General features: G+C 40.9%; 1 protein-coding gene and 1 long non-coding RNA gene across 4 annotated transcripts in view; one reads left to right on the top strand and one right to left on the bottom strand.

The window, feature by feature from the left end:
• nectin1b (nectin cell adhesion molecule 1b) overlaps positions 1-24,942 on the top strand; it is a 184,935-nt gene that overhangs the window by 78,251 nt on the left and 81,742 nt on the right. The window contains exon 6 of one of the 3 annotated variants that reach the window (XM_031287071.2): positions 6,431-10,687. The exons of the other annotated variants lie outside the window; for them this stretch is intronic. Within the exon in view, the coding sequence (XP_031142931.1) occupies positions 6,431-6,933 (503 nt within the window). The 3' untranslated portion in view covers positions 6,934-10,687. Of the gene's footprint in view, positions 1-6,430; positions 10,688-24,942 lie in introns of those variants that run through there. 3 annotated transcript variants of the gene reach the window in all.
• On the bottom strand, positions 3,247-11,730 carry LOC116041183. The gene is made up of 3 exons (XR_004102863.2): positions 11,641-11,730; positions 5,595-5,599; positions 3,247-3,257 (listed from the first exon to the last, which is right to left on the bottom strand). It is a non-coding gene; the product is annotated as an uncharacterized LOC116041183 (long non-coding RNA).

The raw sequence follows: 24,942 nt of genomic DNA, 5'->3' as shown, positions 1-24,942 counted from the left end.
CTTCTTTTTGATATGGCTTTATTGTTTATTTCAACTATAAACCACCGCAAACATAATTCAAAAACTGTAAATGTTGCGAGTCCTCGGTCACCAGTAGAGGCCAAAAAAAGAAAAAGAAAAGGGATTACGTGCTGCATGTGCTCTAGAGAGATGAAAACATGAAGCGCTCTCTGTTTCTCTGACGGGACCGTCCCGCGAGTCGATGCATGTCCACAACGCGCCACAGATGATGTCACCAGCGCTCTGATGCCAGTATTTCACAACGTTATCTCCTTCAGCACATTACGGGCCTCTTATCCGTCCGCTTTGCCATGGAAATGATTTTGAATCGCTAGTCTAAAGGTTTTAATGGTGCGTGTGGCATTTACCTACATATGAGGTGAGCGTCTGTAAAATCAGCGATAGCAGAAAGAAAATGTGTCGACAAACGGAAGGAAACGGAAAGACTTGGAGGGCGAGCGTGCGATAGGGTAAAAATTCCACTGTGCAATATTTGCAGTGTTTATGCTCGTTACAAATACAATATCCCCCATAGTTGTATCCTCCAGTTACAGTATTCATAAATTATTATATTTTTTGCACTCTTTTGTATAGTATCTAAGTTTTTTTGTCTGATTTTATTTTAATTCATTTACCTTGTATAATCTTCTATTTTAGTCGGTGTGTTTTTCTTTGCCCGTAACTCTTATTCTTTTTACTTGAATCAAAGAGCCTGCACAAAGAATTCCTACAGTATGTGCCTGGACTGTTTGGTGTATGCACAAATGGCAAATAAAAATCTAGAATCTTGAAAAGGAGCTTTTTCCTCGGCAATGGCTCCCCCGTGCAGCGTGGTAAATTCCTGTCAGTGGTGAGCTTTTTATTCTTTGTGGCAGCATTACATTTCCATGACTTCACGACCACTGGCAAATTCAGACAGGGGAGTAATGAGGATCGTCGGAATCGCTGAGTTAATGCGTCTCCCCCGATCGCCCCCGTCCTCACTCACTCATTACGCCATTCTTTATTTGCCATTGTCACTCCCCGGCCTTTCAAAGCCACTCACTCCATCTTCTTTTTTCCCCTCCTTGTTGCCACTCCTCAAACTCTGAGTAGCCTTCTGTTTTCTTTCATCTCCTGTTGTCTGCAGCTTGTTCCTCATTTAGTCGTATTTAAAAAAAAAAAAAAAATAACGCCACTCCCTGCAGCGCTCTTTGAAAATCCTCTCTCATTTTCTCAGCCTCTGTCATAACAACTTGTCCAAGTGATTGCGCTAAGACTCGGGAATGTTTGTACCTGTCTCTCTCCTGCTTTCTTCATGTGCAGACATGACTGGAGCACACCCAGAAACTGTACCTGCAGGACAGAGTTGCGATACAGTTTCTATTCCTTTTGAAAGCCCCCTTTCCCTGCTTCAGACATCCCTCTCCTCTCCATATCTTTGAACATTTGCCGCTGCTGGTTGTTTTCTACTGTAGCTTCCACCGAAATACAAAACCCTACTCCCAATGTATGTTGTTCTCTGAAGCCGCAAATCTGGCACCGACCTGATGTGTCATTCCCACAACAAGATGTCGGGCTTTTTCTTTTTTTTTTTTGAGTGTGCCACATTTGTTTACCATTTGTGTCTCCTAAAGACTCACTTGTGTTTTAAACAAATGACTCAGAGGGAGAACACTCATCGGGTTATGAGGGAAACAAATTTTGTCAGTGAAATCTTTGGAGGTAGTAAATCATCGCTCAATCAAGTCCGATGTGAGTGTTCAAAATAGTATGATTAATGCAATAGTAACAGCAATAGTTGCAGCGTAGTTGCAGTATGTCATGTTATCCGTTACCTTCTATAAATCTATGGTGCCTTTGGATTGAATTATAGCCTTCCATGGCACTTCTTGGCACCTATTAATCTCAATAGTACATTATAGTGGTTGCAACTCAAGGTTAGCCCACTATCTGCATATTTCCAGCATGGTGTTAATAGACACAGCCTTTTGTTGCCTGGAACAGTGTCAGGGCTGTGGTGCTGCTTTGAGCTCTTTTTTTATCTATCAGTTGGCAGGTGTTGCCAGTAGCGACGGCGTGCTGGTGGAACACTTTCTCCCTCCTCCGTGCTGTCAAACACCCCTACGTACGTCGGCCATTTCAAAAAGTGTGTTATTATTAGTGTTTCTGTAATGTGATTAGTTTAACACTATAGACACTCTAATTTCTTCACACTCGCAGAGTACATGGACTAGGCAAAGCCGCCGTTTTGTTATCTTCATGCATGCATAAGGCCAGTGGGCTGATGGGAGGTGGTGTCAGAGTGTGACCTTGCGTACTACAGAGCGGAAGTGATAACGCTGTAGGAACAGGCACTCCTCTTGGAGCTGCAAAATAAAAGCAATGTGTTCCTCCTCTGCACTGAAGGGATCTGATGAGCATCTCCTGGTGCTTCTGAGCGTCTTTCTCTGCTTTTAAAGTCCACCTTACAGAGGAAGTACCTGAATACTTCCAACATTCCTCACCGGTGTTGTACTCGAGATCGACCTCGGTCTCAAGACTACTTTTTGAAGGTCTCGTCTCGGAATCGACCGCATTTTTACTCGGTCTTGTCTCGGTCTCAGGATTTTATTTCAAGACCGGTCAAGACCATAACTGCCTTTTTTTTCTTTAAGATTACTTTTTGGGCATTTGAGGCCTTTATTTATATACTGTAGGACAGCTGAAGACATGAAAGAGGAGAGAGAGAGAGGGGGAATGACATGCAGCAAAGGGCCGCAGGGCGAAGTCGAACCTGCGGCCGCTGCGTCGAGGAGTAAACCTCTAAATATGGGCGCCTGCTCTACCAGGTGAGCTACCCAGGCGCCCCACAACTGCCTTTTGATTATGTTATCAAGGCATTTCTCATGATACACTTATGGCGATAACAGAGGGGAATGAAGAAGAATCTTATTTGTTTTTTTTATGGGATTGTGGATCTTTCAGATCAATTTGAGGAGTGCCTATGGTTAGCATTTTCCACATGTTATCGTGTCATGCAGTGTAGGACTCGCGCTGGTCTGGTCTTGGTCTTGTCTCGGTCTCAATCCCTCAAAGTCTTGGTCTTGTCTCGCTCTCGATACACTCTGGTCTTGGTGATGACTTCAGTCTAGGTGGTCTTGACTACAACACTGCTCCTCCCTTCCAATTCCTGGAGCAAAACATCTTTATAACTCCTTTAGATATCCAGTTCCTCTTTTCCATACGGCATACTTCTGGGGCTTCCTCGGATGTAAAAGGCAAATGAATGTTTACAGCTGCTTTCATGTCTATAGTTTGTAAGCTATAACATATTCTTCAATCATTAGCGTTGGCAGTCACATTCTTCAGGTGTCAGAGGTGGTGTCACTTGATCCTTTATAGAAATGGAGGTGCTTTGAAGGCTCACTGCATCTTCTTTTTTTACTGCCACTATTCTGTAGGTTCAACGGCCTCGCCTTGTGTTTCTCACTTCTCTTAGTGGTAAATATCGAGTCTTGGCAACCTTAGAAATGCAAGGCAAAGGGCTCCCAAATTAAGCTTGATTAACGTGGCTGGTCAGAGGGAAGATGTATCCTAGCAGAGGAAGGCAGTTAATGGTAGGGGAGAGGATTACAAGAGAACGTTTTCCCTTTTTCTCTCCAGTCCTTCAATCCTGTGGATTTCTGGACTTGGTAGGAGGGTGTGTTCTCGAGCAGAGGTGACCTGGCTCCGCTCTCTCATTCATGTGTGTAATGAAGGCCTGTGTCTGAATAATCCCATTAGGTGCTCAGATTAAAACCTGAGCTGATATTTGAGACTGTGCCCGGCACCGCTTTAGAAATTGGAGAGCTTTGCTGTCGCTGCTGGGAGAGAGAGCGCGGAGGAAGCGCAGCGGAAGAGAGTGACTGCGTTTGGGAGGTCGCCTCTTTGGACTGATAGAGTGCCATTGTAATTAAAGGAGAGGGGAAAGGCTTGAGCATTTAGTCGTTACTTGGCCCAATACCATCCCCTCCTTCTACCAGAGTTCTGCAGAGATTTATCTTTCCCACTAACAGGCAGTTTTAATCGAGTGTAATGGTTTTGATTCAACAGTTTAGGGCAATAATTTAAAAATAATTTTCTGCCTATGTGGGAAATTTGGCATTTTAGTTTTGCATGATGAGGATGGCAGAGGTTGTCAGATTGGCTGGTTCTTGCAGGAATGTTCTGATTTGACTCTATTTTGACTTCCTGCGAGGCAGCACAAAGAATTTAATATCTCTAAGGAACTTTTTAGGATTGCTTAACATAAACCTTCATTTTGGCTCAATTATGATTAGTTTCCAATTTCAGAACAAGCATTTCCCCATCAAGATTAACCATCATTGCATATAATAGTTTACTATACTGACACAACCATGTTTTCTGCACGTTGTTGCCTTTTTGTACATTGTAACAGCTGACACATCTCCATACCAGAGACGGAGCCAGATGTTGTTAACCTTCGGGGCTCAGCCCAAATCTGGGGGGGGGGGGGAGTCTGGGGGCATGCTCCATTTACGGCAGATATATACAATATTTTTCATGTCATTTAATAATAGAATGCCTAAAAATCTGTACATCATTTGGGAAAATGATTGTTGCCAAGGGAAAAAAATCATCCTGTAGATCCGGTTTAGTATCTGACTGTTCACCAACTGTCTTCATCATTCTGAAACCAGAACACATCTGCCACCTAAAAAGAGGCAAAATTGTGTGATGTTACTATTTTAAGTTATATAGCATAGGTAGGGTAGGAATTTGGAAGCTAAAAGATTCTGAGCTTTTGAGAAAACATTCAAGGCTACATTCGTTGTGCATATATCAACTGTGTTACATTTAAGCTGTGACATGTTTGCTGATGTAAATGTATGTGAAAGAAGTACATCAAAAGAAGAACATCATGCTCATTTCAACTAAATAAATCTAACTGAGTCTGCTGCCTGAGTGTTACAGTATTTATGGTTATCAGATCCAGATATTATCTCTGAGAAGACAGCTGATGAACAGTGGTAAGATCTATGCTTACCAGACTATTGACTCGTGTCATAACAGGATGGTTGTAAATCAGTACAACAGTAGGCAGAAATGGTATTAAAAGCAGTAAATCTTTTGTGCATCTCGTCTGACTTGTCATGCCTTGTTGCATACCGTAGCCTGTGGTTTGCTCTGCGTGAACAGGAGCTCCCTCCTTTCTTCCTCATTGTTTCAGTCTCCTTTTTTTCAGACCTCTCCCACTCCATTTGTTCAGTGGATGGTTTAAGTCTTTGTTGTCCCATCCCCCCGCCCCCTCAACTCTCTGCTGAGGACTCAGAGATTGCTATTGAAGCTAAATGTGCCTCTGCTCTGCAGGTTTAGAAAAGCACTACCTGTGCGCCTCGAGGCTTTGATCATGTTTCATATAGATGTCTCTTTGCTTCAAGGAGCTTTGCACCATTTGTTTTGTTTCAAGTGAAGGCGTGTATGTAAGGGACATAGCTTTATACATAAATGTAACTGTAATGAACATTGTCACCTTCCTGGGCTATGTTGCTCTCTGAAATGCTGGATTGAATGTGATGTTTCAGTTTAGCTCCAGATATGGTGTCTAATCATGGCGGTTTTATATTTAAAACAACTTCTTGTTTTTTTTTTATTTTTTTGTATTTTTGCAAGGCAAAATCCCAGCCTTCAGACTGGCATCTGAGTTATTGTTTGTCTCTAGCAGGCCATTAGTCATTGTCACTCTACTAGAGCACATCTTTGACTCATTTGATACTTTTCTCCTGACTGAACAACATATATTTTGTGCTCTCTGCTGTGCTGCCTGAATAAAAAGAGCTTCATGTTTCTCGGCTCTCTGGATGCATCCTGGCTGTTTGCTTGGCTGCTGATAATCATCTCTGGCAGTGCTCTTTCATTTCATTACCGCTACACTAACGATGAAGGTGGTTATATGTCATGTTTGACTGTTTTACGCTGGACTGTGCTACAGTGTTTCATTCGATATGCTTACTTTGACTTGTGTGAAACCTGCAGAGTTGAATGTATTAACTGAACGGCCACAATAATTAATTCTTCCACAGTTTGTGAAATTTTTTCATTTTCTTCCGCCTTCCAAACAGAGAAGAAATATGATGGTTAATGCATGCTGACAAACTTCATTCACTTTAATCTCTTCAATCCTTTTACTCATTGATGGTGTTGTGTGCTGGACTGGCTGTTTATTTCTCTCCATGTCTGAAACTGCATGTGACTGTGGGCCTTGCCACACTCGGTAAGGGCTCCTCAGGGGTTTGGGGGGTGGGGGGGGGGGTTGTCATGGGGCCGGGGGTCCTTCCTTTTCCCTTTGCTTTTCCGTCCTTCTTTCCCTTACTTCATCTTTCCTGAACAACAATCTGCACCTGCACAAATGCACCTCCTCCCACCAGAGCACTGACACACTCCCTTCCATCTGTCTTTTCCTACCCAGAATTCCCTAACAACATGCCACGCGGGGGCGAGATCTCGCAGGAGCCGCACAATACAGGCGCCGCCATCGGGGGCGCCGTGGGGGGAGTGGCCCTGTTGGGCGTGGCAGCCATACTGCTCTTCGTATTCCTGCGCCGCCGCCAGCGCACCTTCAAGGGAGACTACAGCACCAAGAAACACGTGTTCGGTAACGGGTACAGCAAGGCCGGCGGCCTGCCCGCCCACCCCCCCATCCCCAAGAACCTCCAGTACCCGGACGACTCGGACGACGAGAAGAAACCCGCCCAGATCGGCGGGCCCGGAGGGTTTGAGGCGAGCGAGCGCGATTTTGACGGCGAGCAGGAGGACCTGAAGAGGCCCTATTTCACCGTGGACGAAGGAGAGAGCCGAGATTATGACGAGCGGACTCTGGCCTTCCAGTATGACCCTGAACCTGAGATAGCCGACGATATGGTCTCTCAGACCGATGGCTCTGTCATTTCTAAGAAAGAGTGGTATGTGTAGTGGCATGCAACCGCCAAGCCAAACCCTTTGTCCCCACCAACCTGCATTCCACTGCACCCTTCACCTCCATCACGACCCCGCCCTCCCATTCGTCACACTGCAACCCTTTCACAGTCCCACTCCCTCTTTTGGTCCACTTAGTACCCCCCCTTCCCCCTGACCCCCACCCCCCATCAAACCCCATCCAACTAATCTCAATTAGAAGAGCAAGCGTCTATTTAATGTGCTAGCGACATCAACTTCTCAGCATTGGTATCAGTTCCATCAGGTGAATGGGCAAAGAATACAAACTAAGGTATGTAAATGGACTCGTTGTCCAGGGAGGTGATTGGTTACTTCATACTGATGTAATATTCTTTTTGTGTATTTTGTTTTTTCTTTTTCCATGTTCTAAATGTATTAAATGTATAAAAAGAGACTGCAGGTTGAGGTTTGTTTTTGCTGAGCACATTTGTGAAAGTCCTACACTGGATGTGCGATTAGTTAGTTTTTTTTTTTTTTAATAACCATTGCCTTTTTTTATTATTTTTTATAATGTCTTTTTGTATGATTTTTCAAGTGACCAGATAATTGAGAGTTAACTGTTTGACATAATTACAGGTGGAGTGCTACGTGTTTGTAATGTTGTGGTCAAATGTTTCAGAGAAAAAAAAAAAAAGCCGCCGCCACCAAACAGCACCTGTATCATTTCTCCTGTTTCTCACTGGGGTTAGCGTCCATGAAATGACTAATTTTTGTATATTTGCAGCATTAAAAGCAGATGTGTTATTGCTGTGTTCCAAAGACATGCTAATACACCCCTGTGTTAATAGGCTGAGAGGGAGTCAGTCTACTGAGCGATGTGGCAAATGAATATTGAGTGTTTTTTTTGTTTTTTTTCCCAATTCTTACCCTGAATTTCAATTGATTTGATTTGAATTGATTTTCCACATCAGTGAATTGGAATAACAGGGGGAGTGAAGGGCTGCAGCAATTTCTACTTTTTCAGTGGTGCATCCCAATCACGTCCAAAAGAGGTTTGATGTTTCTCGGCGTCCACAGAAACCTTCAACAATGCTCTGAAATGTCACGATTGTCACATGAACAGGTTTGACCTGCGTACGCAAGCTCTCGATCCTACCACTATAATGAAACGTGTAAAATGATTAATCATAACTATGATTTGTTCTAACCCTTCTTTTATCAAATGGATGTGAGAGAAAAGTGTCTGGGAAGTTTCCCAACAATGACTCTGTCTCTTCTTATAATTATGTGACTGTGTGCTGAAGAATTGGCTTAAGCCCCCCCCCACACCCCCCGCTTACACCAACAGCTGTTTTTCTATAAAGAGTCGTCGTCCATGGACACAAAGGACACGGATGGGAGGAAAATGTCAACAGATGCTTTTGTTTGCGTCTGCAGAGAGAACATTTGAACATGTAAAGGGAATTGAAAATATGACGGTGGCCATGCTGGAGTATAATAAGTCACCTGCTGCTTTCATGATGGTTTTTTTTTCCATCTTTTTTTTTTTTTTTCTTTCTAAAATGAATTTTAGTAGGTGTTTGGGGGATGAAAGGAATGAATGGCTGTCCTTATCTTAATGTTGGAAATCTGAATTTGCCAATAGGGCTGTCAGACGGCATTATATATAAATATATATATATATGGCTTTTTAAATCACTGTCAATGACTGCCAGTGGATGCTAGCATAGAAAATGACTTGTTTCTCCCCTCCACATTGAGGTCCATGACACAATTAGCAAAATGTGTTTGCTTCAAACAAAACAAAAAAAAGTTCAATGTGTAATATCAGATAAAACAGGAACAAAGGAGTAAATCCATGGATATAAACGACACACCTGGCTGGCTCTGAACAATATAAATACTATATTAAGCCTTATTTTATGCATGTTTTTGTGTTGGAGTGAATGTGCGTATTTTGCTATTTTTTTCTGTATCAATTTGCAGTGCGTTTGTCCTCATTTGCAGCTGAAAAGGCGACACTTTGTCAGTGTCGTCAGTATTGACAGAGGTAAAGAGTTCATGGGCACACAGTACCCAGGAACAATATTGCAGTTAACACACAAAAAAGTATATATATATATATATATATATATATATATATACAGATAAAAAAAAACAACATCTCTCAGAGAACAGCCTTCTCTGTCGGCTGGAGATGTGAATGTTTTACAGCCCATGCTTGTCTGTATGTTTTTAGATGAGCATGTTAATCATGAGCCTCAATTTATATATTGTATTTTCAACACAATTTAAAATTACAAAGTGCGAAATATCATGTTCTGATTAAAAGTATGTTGATTTCCGTTTGGTTAGACTTTCTGTTGGTTTCAGTTTACTTCAGTTTTATCCTCTACGGCCTCGTTTCTGTTGTTCAGTGTATCCACTTCAGTTTGACAACATACGCAAGGATTTGCAACAGAAAGTTTCAGAGCGGGAAAACTATAATGACAGTCGCTGGGTTGTTTTAAAGTTCAAAAGCAAAAATCACAATTGAATTGCCTTTACTTTATGGTTCGCCTGCAGGTGAGCTGATTTGCTGTGACTTCTTAATTCCACATAGTTTGCGTGTCACAGCATAAAAGAGACAAACGTTTTTATCTTTTCTTCCTGCATTCAGTGCCTATCAAGGACAGGAGACATGAGCTAGTCTGAACAGTTGCTGCTCCATCGTTTGAGTTATTCATGCCGCAGGATAACATAATGAGTAATATTGAAGTATGGCATGGACTGCAAACCTCTTTGAATCAGACGAGTGTTGGTTCTTTACTTGCAGTGACTTGTAGTTAATACAGTGGGTATGTTATTCTACATTATCCCAGCCCCTGCTAAATACTAACAATGTGTCTGTACTTGACATTTAAATCAATTGGTCTTCGAAAAGCTGCATTCATTACCATTTTAAAGTTTAATGCTGACACTGGATAGTTTAAGTCCTTAAAGAGATCAGACTTTTGCAACTTACTAGTCACACATGGCTGACTTTTCTAAGCACAACAATTGAAACGCTAATCTAGTGACAAGCGATTTCAGTTTCAAAAAATGCAACTTTGGCCCAAAGCAAAGATCAACTCTACCCCCTTTTTAAAGCACAAGTTTAAGGTTTCCATTTCACCTTTTGGTCTGCATCCGTTGTGAAACCACTGCCACACTTGCTTCTCAGACATGTTGGAGAAAGAGAGCGAAACCTTTCGGGTTGGAGTCGGCATTCTGTATACTGGTAGATGTGAACATTGTCTTCATGTTGTCGGGTGTTATGAGTTCCTATTTTTGTAATACTGACTGTAACTTCATTCCATCCTAATCTACTTTTTGTATTCAGTGTGTTTCAACATTCCACTGTAAATACTGTACATACGGTTGAGATTATAGTTGGGATTTATTTAGGGACAACTGCGTAGGGACCCTGTTCATGTAAAATATACCTATTTTGACTGCAAACATAGAGACTGGATGATGGCTAGATGAAGTCGATGCATAGCTTATTTCCAAAGTCCCACCTAGAAATGCTCCTCCGGTACGTTTTTGATATGCCACTAGAGGCGTCGCTGTTATACAAAAGGGGTGACGCGTACAGTTTGTCAAATTTAATGTTATTGAAAGAAAAAAGAGAGAAGCTGTCTGTATGCAGCCATGTGAATGTATATTTCTGAGGGTGTTACAAATATGGAAAAAAATCTCTTGTTCAATTGTGATGACCCAGTGAAGTAACTTGTATTTGTTTTACGCATTAAATGAGTTCAATAGTCAACCATGCTCTGTCCCCGTTCACTGATTGGATAGTTATCTGATGGAATGTGGTTCACGTCTGCAACACATTTTATTATATCACTGTGTAAGATTGTATTTTTTGCTAATTGCTCTTTCCCAATAGCTTTGATCGGTAATGTATCCCTGTCGCCTCATGCAGGTGCTCATTTGGATTTATTTTGAAGCTTCATCACTTCTTGTGAGCCTTAAGTGTAAGACATAAAAGGTTTGTATTACAAATAAACTGTCCTTCCAGTTTTACACTTACAGAGCTTGTTAAGACATTCATTAAACCAAGATGTAATATAAAGATGTTGCTCTGCTCCCAGCCAGCCATTAGACAGAGCCACATGTTTAGACAGAGCCATAGTGCAGTATTCAGCTCTTTATTGACATTCCAGTTTTTAGATCTAAAACTAAAAGTTTACTGTACATAGGCGGCTGCAGTGCTAATGCAGGATGAATATCTTTTCAGATGCATCCACGCTTCCCTCCAGTCTTCATGCCTAAGCATAAGACGAATCAGATGATAGAAATGAAGGCAATGCAGTCAGACATGGTTAGGAAATGTCCAATAATTCCCACACTGTATATCTTCCAGGTGTGGAAGGTATTTTTAACACCTTTACCACATGCTGTGTTGCCAAAACAGCCTCCATCACTGAGAAAAAAGTATTTTAAAGAAGCTGAAAGGGTCACAGTGAAAGTCCCACTTTTTTTCTCCATAAGGATTTGATAATTAGCCATAATGTCTAGACTGACCACGAGCTACGAGAGTGCGAAACAAAAGTTTTTGCTCCTGTAGAAGCAATTTGCCCGTATGACATCAACCTGGTTTTAAGAAAAACATGTTTTATTCACGATGTCATGGAGAAGTACACACAACCCACACTCTTAAGCGTAACAGTGACGTCTCTGATTGGTGGAACACGCTGTTACCATGGAACTGTTCACTGCACCCGTGAACGGCTAGCAAGCTGCTACCACTGAAGTCTATGATCGTTTCTATACACAGTCTTGTACCTTTAGCTTTTTGCAATTTTCTAAATGTTTTTTTTTTTCCGCCGAATCAAATGTTTTATGGTCACTGTTCATCTCGTAGCTGCTTGGCTTGGTTCAAGGCCTAAGACCTCTTTATTTAAGCATTTTCTGAAACGTCAATGGAGATATTGAATGGGAAAAATCACTTCCAGAACCAGAGTCGTTCAAAAAATGGCCGGTCACTGCTGAGCTCTACACTGATAATCATCATATGTGAGGATCACACAAGATATATAAAGGGAAGCATACAGTATACAACCAGGGTTTACAATAGCTATTACTGTACATTTAAGTGTTTTTTCTCCTTAATTTGGAGAGCAAAACTGTCAGGCAGATGTTGTTTTTGAGTTCAGTGCTTAATGAAGCTCCAGTGATATGATGAGAGCGGCCCAGTGTAGAGCCAGACAGATCTGTCTCAGACTGTGGGACTCAAGTGCAGACATCTGCACCGTGCACATTAAGAACAGCCCAGAGTTTGCAGCTGTTGCCATCCATTTGCTAAAAGAGCCCTTTGTAGCCCAAGGGCCTTTGATGGCACATTGGCTTTTAATATGCATGGCCATCCGTTTTTTTTTCCTCTCCTAACAGAGCTGCGAGTGGAATTCTACATTTCCTCTATCAAAGTACTCTTATGATGAAATATGGCTGGATTTTTGTTTTATAATATGTTCCTCACGGGCCATAAATTAAAAAACGAGTTTGGTAAAGCACCCCGTATGTGATGCCACGCCATTCAACACAGCGTAAAATCAGAGAATACAAATTACAGCTACGCAGTATTAAAGACCATAATTGCTGTGGAGAAAAATGAAAAATGATCTGACTGTGCCTGCCATGATTTTTTAAATGGTTTGTGGCTTATAATTCTCAAATTTTACAGTGCTAAGAAATTTGCATTGTATCTGAAGTTGGACAAGTCTTAAACAATGCAGCCCCATGAGTTGATGGGTTTCTTAACACTTTCTTGTGAATCACAATGCTATTCAAATAGGAGTTTGTTTTAGCAGTCAGTTTGATTTTATAGACCACAATTGCTCACTTAAAACTGGATTGGTAGCTTGCGTTGAAAGAAATCTCTTTGCTTCTGTGAATTGTTAAGCTGTGGATACGCTAAGAATTGGAAAAATATATCAATCCGAATGGCTTCAGGAAAGCACTCAGACAGCCAGTACCATAGTTGTTGGACTAGAGTGATTAAATGGTTAATGGACATACTGTATAGCAGGGGTCGGCAACGTTTTTAATACGAAGTGCCATTTCTAAATGTTCCCGTTAATCTGTGTGCCATATCAGCATTAAGCCTGCCATCATCTACCTAGCCCGCTCAGGCAGTGTTATTTTTTTCTCCGCCGCATTATGTTAAGAAAGCAACGAGTACTAGCCAATCAGAGACAGAGTAGGGTGGTTCTTCGCGGAATGCGGATGGGGAAAAAGTTGATCAAACTACCGTAAATAACCAATGTTCTCCAGCCAATGGCTGTGAAAGAGGCCATTTGCATTTGGCATGCAGATTTAAACATTTCTGAAAAACTTAATACTAGTGTGCCATTGGTTGAGCTACCGCGATATAATGGTGGCACGCGTGCCTGAGGTTGCTGACCCCTGCTTTATATGCATAAACAATTGATTGGGCTGGATACAGGAGGAGGGGTTTACTCAGTGACCTGTGAGGTGGCTTTTAGCTGCACTACTTCAAAACATTTGATTTCCTCAAATGACTGGTGTTCCAAATTAAGATCTGTATTCAATGGACTCTCCTGTGTAAGTTTCATCATGACGTGTTTTTTCAGTAAGTATTGTTGTTGTCAAAAGACACCCAGTGACCTAACCTGTGTCACAGCCTGCAGAAATAACAAAGTGCATTTTTGTCACCATGGTAATGTATGTTTATGCAGTTCTTGCTAATATAGCCTTCTTTTTTTCCGATAAACAGATTGTTCATGGCTTCTGAAATATGTTTTTTTGCTTTTGTTTTCTGTTTTCAATGTACAGTTTGAGGTCACATGAGTTTGTCCATAATAAAAGATGTGTTACTGTAAATGGCGCTCTTACTCTTGTGTTAAACATTCTCAAAGGGTTAATGGCAAGGATTAAGCAACACCTTTCTACCCAACAATTCCTTCAAAACATACGACGATATAGGTTGATTATTTCTACCCTCTAATCCGACCCACAGGAGCGTTTTCTGACCTCATGTCTAAACCAGAGAACGTAATGGTCACGGTTTTAAACGTGTTGTTAACGTTGTGAAACAGTCGCAGTTTGGTTAGGTTTAGGCACAAAAACTACTTAGTTATGTTTCAAAAAAGGTTGTGGTTTGGGTTTAAATCAGACGTTACTTAACTTCCGGTTATGTACATAACGCAGAACGTTTCATAGCTCCTTTTGTTCAGTAAGTTAATAAAAAAACTTGCTGTTGACTTTTATTTTTTTTAAGGTGGACACAAACTCCGGTATCCTGGGTGAAGGTCCTGTGTTTGCTTGACCCATCCACCAGCCCAACCGACCTTATGGGGGAATTTGGCGCTCTTATACTTCGTCACGTTACTTCTTGCTTTGCTCCCGTCATAACTATACAGCCACTAGAGGGCGCCACCACTATAAACGTAAACATAAGTTGTAATTGCTGCTTGAACAAACAACCTATGTGGGCATTTTTGGGGGGAGGACAGTCTCCTCATACCTTAATGACAGGTGACAGGGTGATTTTCAATGTCTCACAAAACGACATTAGCGTTCTACAGTGGCCATTTTGAAATTGAGACCGTAACACCTGAACGCGATGGCCATTTTTTTTTAATCACAAGACAGGTAACGGTTGCACTTTTAAACACGTAGTTAACACTGTGAAACGGAACTGGTTAAGTTTAGGCAATAAACATAGTTTTAAGTGAGTCACATAAAACTACTAAAATGAGGAGTGATATATTGTGGTGTAATGTGACGTAACGTTAAAAACTTGTTTCATGTTAAAAAGTGACAGTTAGCCTTTTGGTTTCACATGGGACATGAACCCCAGATCCAGCCACCACACCGGCCCGCTTTTTATGCAGAATTCGGTGCTCTTACACTTTGTCACCTCACTTCCTTTCACTTTTGACCGCCACATTCCAAACTCTATAATCTCTCATGATAAATACCTAATTGCAATATTGTATTATGTATTGTGTTAGGATATCTTTAGAAAAACGTAATAACACCGAAATGTACATTTTTACGAGTTTAATTATACATTTGAGTAGTAATACGTGTTTCAATTATTCATATCATGGCATAGTAAACCGTAATTATTTCATACATTCATATCCCGAAAATATGGTGTGGAAATTCATTCAGCTTAACTCATAACAGCCAAATAACAATTATAAGTATCTTATTTGAACATTTAGCTATAACCTAACCTGGCACTGCCTCTGTTTTGGCGTCTGCTGCGGTGCGCAGCGCTGCTCGGACCGTGAGCCGCTGCCCTTTTTTCCTCCATAAACTCCGTTCTCAGCTCCTCTGCCAGTTGCTGCATGAACTTCCTCCGGGCAGTGTTACTGCTGGTGCACTCCTTGGAGAGGATGTGTGCAACGATTCCAGTCAGTTCGAGGATGTATAAAGTTATATGAACATGTAGACAGCTACGGGCCATCTACGTGTACAGCGCCTTTCACAGAGCGAGCGCCCGGTGTTTGCCTTCTGATTCAGAACAGAGTGCCTCCACGCCGTTGTAGCCTACGTTACCGACTCTGGCTTTGCCTTCGGCCCAACGGTGATGCCCACACTTGTTACTCGAGACCGCTAGTTACGTTGCTCTGACAGAGACTATGGTAGTTACTAAGCAACCAAGATGCATCTTCAACCGCGCGAAAAATTAAAAACAATACCGCGAAAATCCGAGCGGTCAATATGACCGTGTATGGCCGAAATAGGTAAAAGTGACTGTATTTTCTTTGCCTTTTGTGTAATGTATATAAAAATAATTTTAAATTAAAATACAGACAATACTCTTTTAGGAAAAGTCAGGTACCAGCAGGATTGTATTTTTTTATTCAGCAAAGTTATTACACATATAAATTTCAAAACGGTCAAGATGACCGTCATGGTCCGTTCTAGTGTTAATGTGAGTTCATTTTTGGTAGTTTTGCTGGATTGACCACACACCTATTATATACTAGACTATTTTTGGCATTTTAGGCCTTTATTCATAGGACAGCTGAAGACATGAAACTGGAGAGAGAGGAGGAATGACATGCAGCAAAGAGCCACAGGTTGGATTCGAACCAGCGGCTGCTGTGTCGAGGAGTAAGCCTCTGTATATGGGCGCGCGCTCTACCAGGTGAGCTACCCAGGTGCCCGTGAGCTACCCAGATGCTGAGATATTACTTTTAAATATAGTTTTATTGTCAGGTTTTCAGCCACTGCTGGAACACAATTGTGTGTTTGTGGCCTACCTGTCACTAGGGTGATGACATGCCACTTCATTTCACAGGCGTCTGAAACATGCAGAGTTTCGCCATTTCATTGTTAATGCAAAACACATTATCACCCTTGACTTAGAAAATGTAATGTGAGCCATTCCGTACTGCTCCTTTGTCCTGAGTCTTGATGTTACTCCAAATCAAACTGCGGCTCCGTGATAATGATCAGGAAAAAGGCTGCTTACTTCAGCTGCACATATTTCCCCACTCACTTATGGTATTTTCATTGGTTGTCTGATCAAAGATGTCCTGAAACTCAATTTTCTGCATTTTGACTGTTTTTTATTCATGTCTTCTCAGATTTTGTCTCTCAGGCAACGATTAGCGCGACTAAAGTTGACACACGTTTCACTTGGTGCGCCATCCGAAACGCAAGGCACATCATTTGGAGGAATATTCCTGTCATGACCAAACCAGGGAAATGTACTCAGAAAAAAGGCACATTCACAACTCAGGCCGAGGTCTGTGCTTTTCACCTCCCTCAAACTGCTCTCAACAGCTGTTTTTGCTCCGAAATGCTGCAGCTGACTGAATGTTCACAATCAAACAACCACTATTGTGAATGAATAGATCACAAGTGTTGTGTGAACACTTACGCTGACACCTGGCCGAGTGTTGTTGCCAGGTTTTAGAGATGATTAGGTATTTGCCATTAGGGCTGAACAGTATCTAATTGCAGTTATTTTGACTGATATTGCAATTTTCACTAAACAAACATTAAAATGAAAATGATTATGGTGTGATTTTTATGAGGACCTGTATCAAACAAAGATGTTTTCCTATGTCTGCAGCATGGCAATATTTACTTTCAAATTCTATTTTGACACATATTGCGACTCCTGCAATTTGATAATTGCAGTAGGCCATATTTTGAGTGTGCTAAAATTTCAATTGATTGTTCAGCTCTATTTGCCATCAATTTAGACCTTTTTCAGTACCTTCCTATGTGCTTTCCATACAGCTTGTGAATACAGCTGTGTACACCTGAGCCTATAGACTGCTTAGAAGATAATAAATGAAACTTTAATAAATATATATTTAGCATTTCTAACAGACTTCTGCTTCATGTGTCCTTGCTGACCCTGTGTTGGCCTTGTGGAGAACCCAAACTAAAACGTGCCTCTTATGCTCTGTTGCTCTATAGGAAGTCTCCATAGCTGCTTACAAAGTGTTTTCAGAGGACAACATGATGCATAAGTTCAGACTGTCTAAACTGACCTAGCAGCAGGCTTGTCCTGCTCCCCCCCTCCTCTTCCGAAACTAAAGACACTTCTGCTGGGACTGGAGTGGAGTGTTTTACCTCTATGGTCTCCACTGTGATGCGCCATCCCTGGGAGCTTAAAATAACAGTGCACACAGATTTTAAAACCTCTCCACACTTGGAATAAAAACTGGATTGAAGGCTGTTAAAAAAAGGGATCTTCAGTGTTTGGATGATAATCCAGTGGGTGTTAACCTTTACCATACATCACTGTCTCTCTCACTCTCTTTGGGTTGTGCCAACACCATCATCATAATGACCAACCTGAAACAAAAGACTGATTTCAGAACAACACACTGCTCTACGTGTCAGCAAAAAACACATGTATTGTTGTATGTAAACCAAACATCCAATTTTTTATTGAAGATATCAACAACAGTAGGCCTATGAAAATACTTGCATTTTTCTGATGTCATTTTTTTCATCACAAATCACCTTTTAGAACATTCTAGCCAAACAGCATCCATGGCCGGCACATATTCTTTGTATTTCAAAAACTTTTTGCAATTATAGAATAAAAGCGTAGTAACATAAACATAACTCAATAAACTGCTTTTCTCTTTTGTGAATCTGTCAGAACTGAGCACGTCCTCATTTCTTTGATATTTGGTCCATAATAGTGAAAACAGTCATGAGACACACATCTAAAACTCAGCAGATTTATCATCTACAAACTGAAAGAAGCTTGTTTATGAAAACAACCCAAAGATGATTTGTTCCCAGATAAAGCTTTTATGTTGTATGTTGACTCATCCTGACACGCTGTTATTTATACCATTCAAATTATTTCTGAGGCCTCTCTCAGCATTTAAATGTGACACAATCATGCAGTGAAGTAGTCACATGTTTTCCAATTTGTTTTCCATTGTGCAGAATATTTCCAGACATTGTTTGCTCAGTTTTTTTTTTACTTTGTTTGATAAAACATGTTTGGCATATAACCTGATCGATTGGGCATGCAGTTTACACCCAACTGATAGACAGAACAAGCCAATTCTATTTCTAGAAAAATGTGAAATTATAATGAATTGCCAATTATTTGGATTAACCCAGGATCAATCTGCTGAAATTATTATTGCCTATTATTTTGTAAATGAGACGGCTCATAAACAAACTGCTCGGATCCCATGAATAAATTTGTTGGAATATAGAGGGCTTCCTGCAGTAGCTGCTGTAGAAGACACACACACACACACACACACACACACACACACACACACACACACACACACACACACACACACACACTCACACTCCAGTCCTGCTTTCACGCCCTCCCATTTTCAGAGCCAGTCATGGCATGAGCAGCCCTACTATCCAGCTGCGCATTAGCGTTCTCCAATTAAACTCAGCCATCCCGGAGCAGAACGAAAGGCCTAAACCCTCTGGTGAGAAAAGTGCTGACAACCCTCATCTACAAAGTCCTGCTGGGAATACTCTGTCCCTGTGACCATTTACCCAGCGTCAAATAAGTTGTGTGTGTTTGTGTGTGTGTGTGTGTGTGTGTGTGTGTGTGTGTGTGTGTGTGTGTGGTTTAAGATGGGCAGTGAGGGAGTAAGTGTACAGTACATACCCTTCATCCCTTTCTTGACCGGTGTTACAAGCTAAAATTAAAAAGTCTTTGAATATTAATTCCTGAAGGAGTGGGATGATAAAACAGATTGTGACTGACATTCTCCCTGAGATCCTCAATTAAACAGAAACCGGGCCTGGCTGCAGGAAGAAAAAGATAGATTTCAAGGACATGAATCAACCTTCTAAATTATGGTAATGCTATATATATATATATATATATATATATATATATATATATATATATATATATACATACACATATACACACACCCTGTAATAATGAAGTACAGGTACAGACGGTTCCTTTTTCTATTATCATTTACCATTTTTTGAATATTTTTGGTAGTAGTTAGTATAAACATGCACACAGTTTTAAATGTTGCCCCCTGCTTATTTATTTCACTAGCCTGATAATTTGTTTTACATTTACATGTATTCATTTAATTAACTTTTACTTTTACTACTGCTATAATTGGGGTAAAAATTGAGTTACATCTACTGATTACCTATTGGTTGTATTATTAGTCAAACACAGACATACAGTATGGGTTCCAGTGAGATGCAGATTGGAAAGATGATGTTGAGGAATAACATATTGACATGCTCCTCATCACCAGAACACAATTTTACAAACACCTCATTAGGTCTGTATTGGCATGTTTCTATGAAGACAAACTGTCACATTTCTTAGTCAGTGTCCTTGGTGATCAGCATGCATGAATCCGCTGCTGAAAATGCATCACAGGGTTAGTCAAATCTCACTCAGCATCATTATGTCAAATGGAATTAAAATGTCCCTGGCCCCCAGACATTAAGCTTGCCATGAAATGAACCTTCACCTGTAAAGAATCACTGAACCCGCTGACTGCAAGGAGAGCTCTCCCGTCCACATTCACAATGTGAGTTCCAGCGCCTGACAAATGGAACAAATAGGGTAAATTAAGAATCCACTGTCTCCCACCGCCACACTCTCTTCCCCCGACTATTGACTCTCACAGCTTTATCAGTGTACATTAGTGTCAGTGCCAGTCTACATTTAGACTAACAGTGCCAGAGGAGGCTGCCCATCAGCACATACAGGCCCGCCTGTCGTCATGCAGAATCAATGACCCTTTGTCATAAACGATCCTCATCAGCAGAGCCACCAGGCCCAGGCTGTACTAGCTGTACTAGCGGCAGCAAGACTGTCCTTAACTCAAAACAAATAATGCTACAGGGTAGTATATAATTTAAAGGTCCCATGTCATGCTCATTTTTAGGTTCATACTTGTATTTTTGGTTTCTACTAGAACATGTTTACATGCTTTAAAGCCTCTGAACAGCCACACAGGTGATTTCAGTTATTCTGGCTGATTAGACCTCTGCTCAGGTTGAAGGTGGGCCGGAGCTTAGATGGGAATTTACTGGGTCACAAATCTTTTCTACCAATAAGAATGATAAAGGTGTCATTTGTCCTGCCCTAACAGGTGCAACAGAGCTAACAGGAGACTCAGGAAGATGTCAATCACTCAGTTTATACACACCCACACAGTCCTGGGAAGAGGCCCAAACAGCCAGATTAGCTGAAAATACCTGTGTGGGTGTTCATAGCCTTTAATGTTCAAAAGATACATTATTTTTATCATACTTTCTGCCTGAATAAACCTGGAGTCACCCTCTGTCTGAAACACTCCATTTTAGTGCCTGTCTCTTTAAGTCCCCGCTCCCGAAAAAGCCCAGTCTGCTCTGATTGGTTAGTGTATCCTGGTCTTATGCGTCTGCGCTCTCGGAGTCTCTGCACCGTCAATGCAGCCGGGGAATGACTATACCGTCACTGTAGCGGCACTTTCTACCTACATACAGTATAGTTGTGACATCACAACCGTACGGAAGTCCTGCCAGCTCGTTTAAAGTCACAGTTCCTGAATACAGGCTGTGTGCATTTGCCTGTGGATTGATATTCATTTTTTGTTTTTGATTATAACTTTATCATCAAAAAAAGACATAGAAATCTTACTTTTTATAATATGGGACCTTTGAAACTGCACTAGGCAGGATTTTCAAGTCTAAACACATCTGCGTTATCTGTCCAATTCATGTTAAATGTGTCCTGTCTCCTGAATTGGGATGACAAAGAATTGACCTTAACGTCCAAATGAAACTGGACATTTGGGAGAAATATTATATATACATAATAACGAGAGAGCGAGATGAGTCAAAACTAAAGGGTCTAAAGTAAATGGTCGACTTTAACGGCAGAGATACAGTAAAAAGAACTGAACCCATCAGTCTAAGATGTCTTACCTCATTTGTACTTCTGTTATTCTTTGTTATAATGGACCGCAGAATGCTGTGTGCACTTCACAAGATCTCTCACTTTTGATGTTTGCAAAATGAATGTAGTCACCTCTGGCTGTCAGTGTTTCACACTTCAGCCCCCCCTTGCACCCCCCAAAAAAGTGAACTGTGCCAATTTAAATTTAAATGTGATTAGTTTTTAATAAAAGAGCAGCAGTTTTTAGAATAGACAGACAGAGATGTGGAGGCAGTGGAGAAAAAGCAGCAGTGGGATCTGATAAAACGCCAGGAGGGACATACAGGTAGTTGCAGCGGCCGCTGACTTAACCACTCAATTATCTCTGGGCACCAGAGGTCATCAGAGAATACTTAATTGAGTCCAAAGTTCTACATCTTACACCGCTTCAAGTCTCAGGGAATATGTAGCTGCGGACTTCTGGGCTTTGACCCCCAAACACTAGTCTTTGACAGTTCGGCATTACTGCTAACAAAAATAAATCTCCTAATTGGATACAAATGCATATTCAGAGGCAGCCATTGATTACATTACAGTGCTGCTATTTGCAACTCTATTTTTGAAAAGCTGATCCATGCAAAAGTGCAAATAAACCTACTGATCCTCACAACACAGCCAGTCGGGACTAATTCCCCTTAAGTCTCATGGCCGGTTGCCATGACGAGTCGCAACCAATTAGTTGCCTCGGGAGGATTGGCTTTCTCCAGCAGCAGGTTTTCAATACCTAAACCTGCAGGTCAGTCAGCGAGCCTACATCAGCAGAGCTGCTTTGTTCTGTGAGTGTGTCAGTGGTATTTAATGCTCCATTTGAGAAAGTAGGCCTATGGACCATATCTATTTTAGATGTCTGATCGATGCATTTCTGCATAAAACATCAAAATAATAAACCAAGTGATCAGACAACCTCATTTTCTTTTAAATGATCTGGTTTGCTAAGATAAATAGGCTATATACAGTATTAAATAGAGTTGTTGCACAGTGCACTGACGCTCGCTCTTGGTGAAACAAGTCCTCATACATAATTGACAAAAGAGCTACCTTGTCTTTATCTTCCAAAACAACCCATATGCCTTTATAGAAACAACTCATATTAATATTTTCTAATGTGCCAGCTCATGGTTAAGGTCTGCTTGGTTTAGGCAGCAAACAAGTCAAGTGAAAGTCCTGCATTGAAAATGTTACTTAAGTAAAAGTCTGTATCATATATAAAGTATCATCAGGAAAATTTACTTAAAGTATTAAAAGTAAAAGTACTCAATGCTGAATTCTCCTCCCATTTTAGAAAGTGTAAAGGATCCAAACCGTTGTGTGTTTAATGGTCTAATCATTTCAGCTGGACTTGTAGGCTGTTATATTGTTGGCTAGTTTAATTTATAATAAAACATCAGATTTTATAAACTACATGCGTTTTGTGCGCAAAAATCTTAATGTGTAAAGTAACTAGTAACTAAAATTACTTAGTTAATCTTAGAAAAGCATCACTGTCAGGATAAAAATAACCAATGTTAGCATGAAGTGTGTGTTTGTTAAAAAGTGTCAGTTAAAAGTGAAATCCTACATTGTTATTGAACGGCTTTACCAGCTTCTGAGACACAACTTTGTACCACCAAGCCGGACAGCTGACAGTTGTGGAATGTAAGAGGTTGACATTGTTGAAAGGCCGAGAGGCCGAAGTAATCTAATTGATTACTCTTCCCATCCTAATAACGCTGTTACCGTTACTGCCAAAAAATGCGGCACGTTACTATAATTGAAGCTGTTTTTTTCATCAGACCAACTAGATCTCTGAGCCGAGAGGCAAAGACTTGTTTTACTGTTCTTCCTTTGTTAGTGGGCAGTGCACGAGACAAGCGCATAAATGCTGACGAAAGCATGCATAGTCGGACACACAACAAACAACACAAGCAAGTCAGTCAACGAGAAGCAGGTATGGCAAGCCCAAATAATCCAAAAGTAGCCTTCTCTAAATGGAAGCATGCATAGTCGGACTGTTGAGGGCCAATAAATATCAAAAGTTCCAAAACATCTATTGTGTTATTTGTATCGATCCACTATATAAACATAATATCTACATACATGGCATTTGATTGGAGGCTAGTCTCACTTTGTCCCACAGCAACATTAAAATAGTTTAGATTTGTGTACATTGTTTCTGTTAATAATGTATTGTATTAAGTGTCCATTTCATTATAATATTCAGATTTATCATAAATAATTGAACATGCACATGTATTTTAAGTTCCGTTAAAGAGGGGTGGAGGTGGGGTCACATTTGAACATTTAAAAATATACTTGAAAGTAACACTTACTTTCTGAAGTAACTAGTTACTTTTATAATTTGTAACTGAGTAACTAATTTAGTTACTTTTTGGAAGAAGTAACTAGTAACTGTAACTAATTACTTTTTAAAAGTAACTTGCCCAACACTGAATATTATATATAAAATACAAGTTAGCTTCAAGCTAACCAGCTAGTGAGCAACCGGTTTTCAGCCTGAATGCAAGACAGTGGGCTCTATTTTAACGATCTAAGTGCACGGCGTGAAGCGCCTGTCGCAGGTGCGTTTAGGGCGTGTCCAAATCCACGTTTAACGGCGGAAAAAGGGTCTGTGCGCCATGCGCATAGGTTTGCTAAGCAGTAAGGAGAGATTTTCAGGAGAAGAAACTGATCTGCTTGTGCGTGAAGTGAAAGCGCACAAGCAGATCATATCATAATACTATTTCACATTGTAATATTTTTATTTCTAATCTTTTGCATATTTGTGTGCTGCTGTGCGTCCCTGTGTGTGAGCAACAAGCATAGTGTGCGCACGCTGTGCCCAAGCCTAAGGGCATTTTAGTAATGCGTGGTTAAAATAACAATGAAATGCTGCGTTATTGACTTTAAACCAGGTTTTTGTTGGTCAATGGCGCGATCACTTTCCGCTGCCTCAAGATATCAATACACCAAGAATGCACCTGAACACACCTCCCTGTAAGACCAGCACGCCTTTGGGCGCACAGATGGGCGCAGGTGCTTTTGGTATTTTAAACGACGTGGGCGCTGGACGGGAAATTGACAACTAGCAATTTATATTATCGGTCCTAAACTAGCAAAGACACTTGCGTCGGGCTTTGCACTGCGCCGGGTGCAAGATAGGGTCCAGTGTCTTCTCACTTGGTATGGTGTATGGGGTCTGTAATGTGTGCCAGGCTAGTTTATATCACCACTTTGAGCTAGAAAGCAGGTCACAGGTGTATTTTCCTTGACATTGGAGACTGAAGCCTTCGGTGCATGTTGCCATCAGCAGTTCCCAACACCATGTCTGTATTAGAACTGAAAAACCAGCAGAGTCTGTGGGAATATTGGATTTTTTTTTTGTGTGCCCTAGGCAACATCCCTTATCATTATAAGCAGACGGTAGAATCTGAGACATAATGGAAGCACCTTTGCAGGATACCAGGTACAAATAATAAATAAATAAATAAAATAGATTTTTTTTCCCTGTTGTATTTGGGATTGTGACCAAATCACAGATTAGCATACGGTCCTATCACAGACCAAGCTTACTTTATGAATTTCTGCCTTTGCTTTTGAAAAAATGTATGACTTGTTTTACCCTGCCACGAGCTTTTGCCAAACTT

The sequence above is a fragment of the Sander lucioperca genome, chromosome 5 (assembly GCF_008315115.2).
Source record: "Sander lucioperca isolate FBNREF2018 chromosome 5, SLUC_FBN_1.2, whole genome shotgun sequence".
NCBI classification, from domain to species: domain Eukaryota; kingdom Metazoa; phylum Chordata; class Actinopteri; order Perciformes; family Percidae; genus Sander; species Sander lucioperca.
This window is presented reverse-complemented; position numbering and strand designations above follow the sequence as displayed.